We start from the raw sequence: 10,608 nt of genomic DNA on the forward strand, positions 1-10,608 counted from the left end.
AATGTAGGGGTGCCGCTCGTTCGTGCTCCTTGCGTCCTCTAGCGCAGCGAAGGAAACTGCATCCCAGTGAAGGGCCGAGGAATTCAATAGGGAAACGAGTCAAGCTGACGTGTGCAAGAATCTCCTACATGTCGGTTCTAATCCACACGACAACTCAGTCCACTGTAAACGGCCTAAGAAGTATCATATTTTTTATATGTAAAATTTAGTATATCTTGCTATCTCCGTTATTAGGAGGTAAAAAATATTAGGACAATAGTCTTCTGCTGCTAAGCTTTGCTCCTTGCATTCAGGTTTAGAATTAGGCACATGCGCTGCCACTGATGCGTGCTTCATCCGTCTTAAAATAAACCAACCACGTATCGGATATGATACATCATAGTACGATAAATAGGGTGTGTTATCTATATAAAGTTAATTTATTTTGGGACAGTTTGAGTAATTGGTAATGTAATCACAAAGCTGCCAGGTTGCGGTAGTATTCCAGTAGGCACAGATCTGCGATTTACGCGCTGGCGTCTTCACTCAAAATCCCCACATGTTTCGGCCTTCGACAGAGCCTACACGGCTACACATGCCCGTGTTGGCTTTGGGGTTTCCCGACTGAATGTGTCAAGTGTCAACGTGACACCAACCTTATCGGAAGCACCTGGCTGTGCACGCCTCAGCGTCCAAGAAGGCTACACGCTGCCACTGCCAATCTGCCATGGCATTGCAGCTCGCTGCCCAAGCGCTCTCCGCGATCCTCCTGTCCGGCGCCCAGCCGAGCAGCAGACGCGCGACACCGCCCGGAAACGGCCAACGGAGTCGGAGACCGCCAGCCACCGGCAGGCGGCGGCTGGCGGCGTCGCTCCTCGCGTCCCAGCTGCTGCTGCTGCCCGCGGCGGCGACCAGCGTCGCCGGCGCGTTCGAGTTCGACCTGAGGATCACTGTGCCGGAGCAGTCCGGCGAGGAGGCCGAGGCCGTCGTGAAGCTCCACGCGAGGAACCTGGTGCGCGTCAAGGGGCTCATCGACGCCAGGTCGTGGAGGGAGCTGCAGGCGGCGCTCCGGTCCAGCGCCGCCAACCTCAAGCAGGACCTCTACGCCATCATCCAGGCGAGCCCGGCGAGCCGGCGGCCGGAGCTCCGGCGGCTCTACTCCGACCTCTTCAACAGCGTCACCAGCGTAAGCGTCGACACACAAATCAAATCGACGTGTCTACTCAACTCACAGTAGAACATGGTGTGCTAATCTTGTTCTTGTTTCGCATGCAGCTAGATTATGCGGCCAGGGACAAGGATGAGCTCCGAGTTCAGGAATACTACAGCAACATGATCACAAGCCTCGACGAGATTTTTTCCAAGATCATGTAGCAGCTGTCGATTTTTAGCTCGTCTAGGATGAATAGAGAGAGAGAGAGAGAGAGAGAGAGAGAGATGAATTAGATAAAGCTAGACTCTTGGATTGCATTTTACACACAGGGAACAGCAAAATGTTAACGGGCAAAAAGGCCTTTTTTTTCCTCTTTTGCTAAGCTTAGCTAATAGCTAGCTAGCTAGCTAGTACTTATTATTAACTAACTTCCTATTCTACATCCTCTATTCACTATACTGAGAAACTGACAGGATGAGAAATCGAAAAGAAAAAAAAATTCAATATGTGCAGGTGCACCAAGACGAGCAAAACTGAAGTTTCCTGAAATATTACTGTTCAGCCACCAGTTTTACAGGCTTGTCGCTGGCCAGCTGGGGCGTACGTTCAACCCATGTCAGTGGAGGCCGAGCAGCAGATTGGTTACAGTTACCTCCCCTTCGCCTTCTGATAGAGAAAGCAGGATCCCTGGTAGTTCTACTCATCAGTCATCACCATCTGACAGCAGTAATTCCCAAATATTTCACTAAGTTTGTGATGGAGTTTAAACGTTTGCTTCATGTGCAACCTGTTGGCAGTGACTTACCATCCTCTTGGTTCCTCCTTCAATTGGCTGCCTCCGAGAAATTGTGGCTAAGAATGAAAGGAAATCAAATTAACAGGTAAAACAAAATTTCCATACTGTGTGTCGAATAGTCACAGGACCTTGAGTACTTACCACTGTAAGACCAGGAAGTACGAAGCTAGCAAGATTTTCATTCACCGAGACGGGCAACGGAGGCATCTTACTCATTATCCCAGGCATTTGGTTCATGCTGTTTATAGAAGAAACACAATTAGAGACAGTGAATCTATACTACAAGCATAACTCCAAAATTCTGCATGCATCAGAGAGGGAATATGTTTACGTTTGCAGAAGACCATTGATGTTCCTTCTTGTCCGATGGAAGAGTTCAATATTGTTTTGCGGCTGGAAGAAATAGTAATTAGAGTGAAATCCATGTAATTAACGGGAAATATGTTTAACACAGCGCATTTTCATAATGATCGATGCACCTCTCCAATATGGTTTTGCGCGAACATAGCCTAGAATTACTTTTTTTTCATCGGGTCGGCAAAGAAGTGCCGACCGAAGTTTATTAAGATTAGGGGAAAACTGTCGGAAGTACAACAGTACTGGCAACCAGGATCGCTACAGTACAACAGTCCTGGCAACCTAGAATAACTGGAACGATGAACAAAAAAACACCATTCTTTGTAAGATAAATATACACCTACCTGACATGCTAGCATATTTGCTTCAATCTGATCAAGAAGTCGATCATTTTGTACTAGTAATTGCTGCATTGCACGATCTATTTCAGTGGCTGCATGTTAGAAAAATACGCACATGGTCAAATTAAGGAACATATATGTAATATGTGTATGAAAAGTCATCAGCTTAATCTTGTCAAAAACCAGTTCTTATGAATCTTTCCATCAGCGCATAATTCTAATATCTTATTTAAATTGCATCTGCTAATCCGTTAATTTATTATTTACTCTCCCAAGAGCATAATCGAAATGAAGGATTATCATGCGTTGGACCCACAGCAGATGGTTTTACATTCTAGAAAAATGGACCTGATACTCAAGTGACCTACCAACCTCCAGTTAGAATTTGGTTGTTTTGAATGGCATTATGTGACACAAACGAAGGAACTCTTGTGTCCGTCTGAACTGGATGATTGGTACCCCATAAGGAAGGCTCGGCCATTTTAGCCTGAAAAAATAACCATTATTACACCAGTCAAAAACATGTGCATGAAGTACGAAATGCCCAGGGCTAAATAGTTAGGTCTGCTATTTGTTATGTACTTCAAAACTTCTATTTTTGATAAATCAGTTAAAACAATTATAAGGCTGAGTTCTTTCCCCAACTTTTCCAACTCACATTTCTCGTGTTCCGCTCGTACGCTTTTCAAACTGCTAAACGGTGCGTTTTTTGTAAAAAGTTTCTTTACGAAAGTTGCTTAAAAAATCATATTGATCTATTTTTGAAAAAAAAATAGTTAAAACTTAATTAATCACGTGCTAATAGACCGCTCCGTTTTCCGTGGGCAGGAAATGGGTTCTCAACACACACAAAGGAACACAGCCTAAGTTGTTCAAATAGGACCAATAGTTTTTTTTTTTTTGGAAACGGGGCTAAACGTGTTACTGAATCAGTTGCATTAATCAGAAAACCATTAGGAACGTTAATACCTTTCTTTCTTTCATCTTTCTTCCAGTGTGATGGTCTTCAGACTTCCGCCGCCTTGAATTTTCTCTTTTCTGCAAGAGAACCAAATCATTATTATTATTATTAAAAATAAAAAAAAGAACTACTAATAAAAGAAAATAAAGTACTAGGTCAGCTAGGAAACGCACACGCGCATCTTAAATATATATAACTGTTGTTTAGTTAGCTATATTCTTAATAAAACTTTTGAAGAATATAAAGCCCATTTTGATTTTATCACAAACAATATACTGATCCAAAGAGGAACCACACCTTTAGTTTTCAGTACAGTATCAGACAATATTTTTTTTTGCCGGGTCAGCCGAAGGAACCGGCGACCAAATTTCATTAAGATTGAGAGGAATAAAATCAAAGTACAAGTAGTTTTCGCTTGCAACGACAGGAGGCTGTCGAATTAGACTGTGGCAGGAACCATAGCCCGGCAAACTAAAAAAAAAAACTGGAACGCCAACACAATAGAAAGAAAACTAAGAACTGCAGTATCAGACAATAATTCAGGCAATTGCCTAGTCAGCTATCGTAACTAATAATATGGTGGGTCCAAAAGATATATCACTGGCAAAAAGATATATGCATGTTTTTTATAAAAAAAAATGGTATAAGAATGTGCTGTCTTTTGATCTACCTTTTTTCCTTTTGGACAATACAAATGTATATCAATATAATAACAGCCCACAAGGAGAAATTGATTGCCAACTCATGTCTCAATATGACTATGGTCCAAAATGTGCAACTTTCGCATTTATGTACATAATCATTGAGAAGAAGTGTATCTATCATTCATATTAGCATATTCAGAGAAAAAAAATGAGGCATAGCAAGCCCCATCCAAAAACTGCTCAAGGAGAAAAGGGAATATTGTCTGCCTGAACGGTTGTACCTAAGGGAATATTGTCAATTATGTAACGAGCAAACCTCAAACAGAAGGCATCCTTGTAATCGGGAAAGGGAATGCAGATATTATGTTCGAGTGACTACAACTTACAGAGTATATACATATTAGAGATTGCTTACCCCTAGCCACTGACACTTCATTGCGACATCTCTCACAGTCTTGCTTGGTAATGAAGCTGCTATCTTTATATACTTCATGATGCCTTGTTCATTTCCATATCTGTGTATATTCATCATTGGCGTCCCAATGAGAACAAAATAAAGGACACACATGAGGGATGGTCCAGTGAATAAAAAACATGGACCAGGAAAAAGATATTCCAACATCAACCAATGGAATAGTAAAACCTCTATCGATTGGACTAACACATGCTCTGAGTTTGCATAAGTTTAGACAATTTAATTAGACCACATGCTCTGAATTTGCATAAGATTACAATCATATAAGTGGAAGTAGCTTACTTCTGGAGGCCATCTTTCAGCACATCGAGCTCAAGACGTGACCAATCAGCTGCCAGGGGCCCTCCATATTTGAGGTTCTGCCCGGGATCAGCAACCGTATTGGACGAAGTGGTGGAGACAACCACAGAAGGTGTGGTGCTCAACATCACCGTGTTGCTGTCCATCCCACTGGAACAGTCCAGGTACACTGGCATGCCTCCTGACCCACTAGTTGTCACGCTTGGCTGAAATGAAACAACTTGCTGGCTGCAGAATGGCTGAGGAAATTCACCAAAGTCTAGACTAGGATCATCTGCCATCTGCGCGCCCAGCAAATTATCTAGAACGGAATTTGGTATTTCCAGTTTCGAAGGACGCACTCCAAGTTGATCCAGAGCAACTCCACAATGCAGAATGGACGACTTTGGTACCTACTGCTCCAGGTACTCATCCAAGCATGGACTCTTTGTAACGATACTCAAAAAGTTTGTGTACTTCCACAATATATTGTTCCCTGCAGATGGAACTAAGCACGTCAAGGAAGCTGAAACCTTGGAATTTGGAGAAATAAAACTCAATAGAGGAAACTAGTATCGAGCCAATCTTCCATGAAGATAGAAATGTCGAATTTCTTTGCTTGGCAAAAAGAAATATGCTTAAGGAACACAATTGTACTCTGCAACGCAGGTTTACTTCACTTGTAAAAGATCAGAGTATCAATATTTTCAAAGCAATAGATTATTTTTCTCCCTTTTGCCATGTAATCCTCATAATTCAGCCAATTCTACTCTCTTTCATGTGAAGCACGCCACAGACGAAATCCTCGCTACAGAACCAGATCAACAGGCAAAATTTGGACGATTTTCTCTCATCGTCTCATGCGGATCAGAGCACACAGCCATATAACCCAGTCGGGCAGTCAGTGTCTATCCGCATGTCGCATGGCCCCCAGTAACAAGAAAGCAACAGAATTCGATGAAAGAATCAAATCAAAGAAAGTAACTCGCGGACAAGGACCCGGCCAATCTGCTCCTGCATACAGTTCATAAGCCCATAGAAAAAGACCTAGTAAAAAAAACCCAAACCCACCAATGATTGCGTAAAGCCAAACCACACAGACATGCATGCAAAACCCGAAACTGCCGCCCCCATGAACTAACCTGGCTTTGCACACTGCAGTTCATATGGCACGATAGAGAGAGAATCAGAGAAGCAAACCAAGAAAACAAAAATCAACACTACCATAATCCACAGCTAGCCCAATCAATCGACCAGCAGTATAGGCAAGAACCCGATCCTAAGCATCGAATGAACGAACACACGGGTAAACCGTAAAACGAAAAACCAGCTTAAAATTACCGGGTTGAAACCGATCTAATCTGCAGGGAGCGAGAGATCGCCAAGCTCTTCAAGCAGCTTCAGTGCGACTCGATCGCCTGGAGCGATCGATCGATCGGTCCCTCGTGTGTGTGCGCGCGCGCGCGCGCGGGCGAGCGGGGTGTGACGGTGAGCGCGGTGGGTGGTTGATGGACACTGATGGTGGTGGAGGTGGTGGTGGTGGTGGTGCTAGTGTTGTTGTTTGGTTCTTCTTTAAAGAGAGATGGTGCCGCCCAGCTTTGCTCGCTCCAATGGGAGGGAGGCCGAAAAGCGGCGGACCCGCGCTCCCCTCGACTCGATCGGCAGGAGTAAAACCGGCCGGGGTATTGCCCCTCCTCCCCTCCCCCCCTCGAAAAGCCGCCAAAGTCGCGTGCCGATCTCACGTACAACTTGTTGCGCACCGTAGCATAGGCACAGGAGAAGCAGAGCAGCCGAGATGGGGGCGAAGCCAACAATAATTTTGCCACTATTGGTTTCTATCTTAGGTTTGCTCTCGCTCCAGGCTCGCCTTTCCTTTCTCGGTTGTTTTCCCACTTTTTCATGCGAGGAAAGCAACACGTACGTCCCCATGTATACAAGTAGCTCTCTCCTTTTTCTGGTGCTGTGGATTATTTATATTGCTGTTGTTAACTAAACCGGTATCTAGGAGTAATAGTAGTGTTTAGGAAGCTACGCTGATGGACATCTGTGGACTCTAGAGGCTGTAAAGAGCAGTACTTTGGAAGCATGATAATTTATAAACGGCGTAGCTGCAGGTATGGAGTAACACTCGTATCACATCACGGAAGCTGTCCTCTTTCACTTTTAAGTTTTACTTCATGACACAAAGACTTGTTAAAACTACACTTGCATCCTCTCCTTCCCTTTTGTTGTTTTCTAAACGCAAGTAGATTGGGTGCCCATTCCATTCGATCCCCCCTACCGGACCTCTCCTTTTGATTTCATCGTGGGCTTGGAATCGGATCCTACTAGTTTTTATGCAAAACTGGACTGTTTTACGAAGGTAACGTGCAATTCCGGCGTGTGTATTCCACTAGTCCACTCATGGTCTACAGGGCATTTTGTTCCGGTCGGGACCCATCTGCTGTGCCTGTGTGCCTGTGTACCGTATGTTCTTACAGTTAACCAGAACCATTAGTTAAAAAGAGGAGACATCAAAGCAAATATTGCCATCTAAGTTTTTTGGGGGCCGATTTCAGACAGGACCACTTTTGGGGGACATGCAAGTGGAGCAACTAATTAGTACTAATAATCAGTATAACCAGGAAAACGTACGTATTATATTATTACTAGTAGGCCGTGTCAAAATAGCATTTGGTTTAATTGTGTTGTGCGAGTATTAGGCCATCATCAACCGCGCGCGCCTGCGTGGCCGGCCTCCTTGGCGCCGTGCCCAGCTGACGCCTGCGCCGCGCTTCCCGCGGTTGATAGAGGCGTTACGGCCGGAAAGGAGCTGAGACACGCGCGCGCTAGCTTTTTGTTCGCGGGCGCGGAGCCACCGCCTCGCACGACCGCAAGCGACAAACGGTTCGCACACAGCGGCAGCGCGCCCGCGGCTGCCCGCGCGCGTGCGATGCGTGCATCAGCTAGCCCAGCGCACACGAGAGTTGCAGCGGCTAGCTAGCTCGCCACCCGCCCACCCGCCCGCGCGCACGGGCGGCGAGAGCAATACCGTATGATTATCGCACGCGATAACCTTCTTAATTTTTAAAACCACCGTATATCTTATAGTATTGGTAATCGTGTGGCGATTATAAAACCGTGAGGTGACAGTAACTTTACTCTAAACAGTTCAGTGGGCCTGAGCGAGACGCTATCGACATAGAACGGGAACGGCCGAGCTAGCATTCCATCCCACTCCGCTCGGTGCCGGCGCGTGTTGATCGGCCGCATATACGCATTATTGCGAAGAGGTCGTTGCGAGCGGTGCTGCACAGCGCCATCCAATGCTTCCGTGGTCTTAATCAGTTGCTCTGCAATTACGTACGTATGGGTGCTTGGGTACGATTATACACATGGACGTTGCAGTGAAGAGAGAGCCTGCATGCATGGCCGGCCACTGGCGTGCACCAATTGGCGCGGACTGGCGCCGGTGGACAGCTGGTGGCCGGACCAGCTAGCTGCGGATTAGGGGTGGTCACAAGACTCACAGCTCATCAGATAGAGTGTGCCACTGTGTCCGAGCGGCGAGCGACACTTATTATGATCAACGTGTCACACGTTGGTGCATGGCTCGTGACAGATAGCGCGCCATGTATGATATTAGTATCATTTTGTCTCACTATATATTATACTATATCGCTCTTTTATGGTGCCGATGAGCACACGTGCTGTTGTTCTTGGGATCCTATTTTCTCTCACGTGAACTGGCTATTTTTCCCCATCCATGCTAATTATTGTTCCAAAAAGTAATTTAACTTTTTTCAAAAGATATTTTTCTAAGACATTTTAGGTCTGTAATCTGTCATCTCTGCATGACGATGGATGGATCATGCCAAGTTGCCACCACTTAGATCTTGGCGGATCCAAAAAGAAATAGCAGTGGGGTAGTCTTCACGTCAATAGTGGGGGCTCAATACCCCGTCGCCCCTGTGCTGGATCCGCCCCAGTCTTTCTCCTCGCAAGTCTGGAACCTTGTGTGCAGCCAGCTACACAATGTGACGGATCAATAGCCGTGTGTTTGATGTGATGATAATCCTGGTGGCATGGATGTTTCGAAGAATCGAAGGAGCAGAATGCTCGCATTTTTTATGGCGTCGCTCGCTCTGCTGTGAGAGTGGCCGGGATAATTCACGAAGAATGGTGGACATGGCGTGTGGCTAGGCGCCACTTGATGTTCACTGTAACTTGTAACATTTAGAGGGGTAGCATTTACCCTAATGAGCTGGTATCGGTAGGGACATGTTTTAAGAAACAACCATGTTTGTTGTTTTCTGTACTAAACTTCTCCTATCTTAATGCAAATCCTATCACTAAGATTATAGACTTGTTTTTCTAAAAAAAATCAAAATTTTCTTTACTATTTAAGATATAAATTTCTGGCCTTTGGGTCGGCTCACATCGTTATGTTGTCCAAAATCACTTAAATTCGGACCAAGTTTGTAAAGTGAATGATTTTGATTATTAAGGACTGAAAAGTGTCTAATTCTAAACTTTCATAAGAGTTGGTAGATAAAATAGACGTCTACTTAAATATTACATAAAATGAATATGGCAAAAATTTGTTGGAAGCAATAATAATAGTTTAATAATAATAAAGATATAGAGATGAAATATTATCCATAAGACAGTCCTAAAATTTTTCGTCGAGCGAAATGGACTATTCTTTATCTTTATGTTTAATAATGGTTCAACGTTAAGTGTAAGCATAGTTTCTTTATAATATTTTATTTATTGGGTCTGTTCGGTTGTCATTTTTCACAGCCGCACTGCAGCAAGTTGCAGCTGCTGCAGCCGCACAACGCAGGTTGCAGCCGCAGCGCTGCCGCAGATATGACAGCCGAACAGGCCCATTCTTTGGAGAATTAGAGCTAATGGATGTGTGCTATCAATAGAATAGAGTATATATCGGTTCATCAAGATTCTACTTAATTGAAAGCACTGAGTAACTTTCCTCGAGAATCTTTTAGTCTAGTTGAAAAGTTCACTTTATAGATTTGGCTTTCTTCCTTCTTCTTTTCATTATCATACATAGAGGATGTGGGCAAAGACTTTCTTTTGTTACTTCCCTGCTTCTGTGCAGAGCCTGAACTATTTTGTACTATACATTCCCACTTACAAATCTACTCCCTGTTCTCTTCTCTCGTTCGGTAATTGTCTGAACTCTGAAGTGTACAGCGCACATATAGAATTTGCGGTGGGACCCAGCAAGCCGGAGTTGCAATTCAGCGCTGGTGGTCACTAAGATGCACAACACTCGACGGTGAGAGGTGCAGTAGGGGAATTGTTTTGGGTGGTCCCTCCAAAGGTGGTAGCACGGCCCCACCATGAGACACCAAAATCCTTTTTTCTCCAAATTGGCTGAATTACCCTCGAAACAATCAAACCCCCATCCACATCCATATGTGGCCTTCATTTCGCCCAGAGAACATAGTTCGGTAAACAAACTTTTTGTTCTCCTTGATTTCCACTATACGGCAGAGCACATAAGGATTTACCGCGTCCACGTACGTAGTGGAGGAATTGCTGTCATATGCTGCAGTCAAGTGAGCAAGTGAACGATCTCTTGGAGCGAGATACGAGTCACGTCTCCGGCTAAAGGCGA

At 44.7% G+C, this 10,608-nt stretch overlaps 2 protein-coding genes across 4 annotated transcripts; one reads left to right on the plus strand and one right to left on the minus strand.

Annotated features, from left to right (window-relative positions):
* Positions 1-569: 569 nt before the first annotated feature.
* On the plus strand, positions 570-1,572 carry LOC4336434 (psbQ-like protein 3, chloroplastic). Its single transcript, XM_015780696.3, has 2 exons — positions 570-1,165; positions 1,255-1,572. The coding sequence occupies exons 1-2, from the start codon at positions 707-709 to the stop codon at positions 1,351-1,353; spliced, it is 558 nt and encodes a 185-aa protein (XP_015636182.1). The 5' UTR covers positions 570-706; the 3' UTR covers positions 1,354-1,572.
* On the minus strand, positions 1,422-6,511 carry LOC4336435 (uncharacterized). Of its 3 annotated transcripts, none has more exons than XM_015780694.3 (10): positions 6,327-6,511; positions 4,989-5,481; positions 4,647-4,746; positions 3,596-3,664; positions 2,999-3,113; positions 2,630-2,718; positions 2,260-2,321; positions 2,070-2,166; positions 1,938-1,984; positions 1,422-1,819 (listed from the first exon to the last, which is right to left on the minus strand). In XM_015780694.3, the coding sequence occupies exons 2-10, from the start codon at positions 5,285-5,287 to the stop codon at positions 1,684-1,686; spliced, it is 1,014 nt and encodes a 337-aa protein (XP_015636180.1). In that variant the 5' UTR covers positions 5,288-5,481; positions 6,327-6,511; the 3' UTR covers positions 1,422-1,683. The 3 variants fall into 3 exon arrangements, with proteins under 3 accessions (XP_015636180.1, XP_015636181.1, XP_066166094.1); XM_015780695.3 differs by having other exon boundaries at positions 1,422-1,849; XM_066309997.1 differs by having other exon boundaries at positions 1,785-1,984.
* Between the last annotated feature and the right edge of the window lie 4,097 nt (positions 6,512-10,608).

The sequence above is a fragment of the Oryza sativa genome, chromosome 4 (genome assembly GCF_034140825.1).
Source record: "Oryza sativa Japonica Group chromosome 4, ASM3414082v1".
Lineage (NCBI taxonomy): Eukaryota > Viridiplantae > Streptophyta > Magnoliopsida > Poales > Poaceae > Oryza > Oryza sativa.

What these genes read in the sequence shown, in the direction of transcription:
- LOC4336434 (XM_015780696.3), top strand. Translation starts at nt 707, where the DNA reads ATGGCATTGCAGCTCGCTGCCCAAGCGCTCTCCGCGATCCTCCTGTCC. An exon ending in TCTTCAACAGCGTCACCAGC is followed by an intron (nt 1,166 to 1,254) that starts GTAAGCGTCGAC and finishes TTTCGCATGCAG; the next exon opens with CTAGATTATGCGGCCAGGGA.
- LOC4336435 (XM_015780694.3), bottom strand. Translation starts at nt 5,287, where the DNA reads ATGGCAGATGATCCTAGTCTAGACTTTGGTGAATTTCCTCAGCCATTC. An exon ending in CAACCAAATTCTAACTGGAG is followed by an intron (nt 2,719 to 2,998) that starts GTTGGTAGGTCA and finishes TCTAACATGCAG; the next exon opens with CCACTGAAATAGATCGTGCA. An exon ending in CAAATATGCTAGCATGTCAG is followed by an intron (nt 2,322 to 2,629) that starts GTAGGTGTATAT and finishes TATTTCTTCCAG; the next exon opens with CCGCAAAACAATATTGAACT.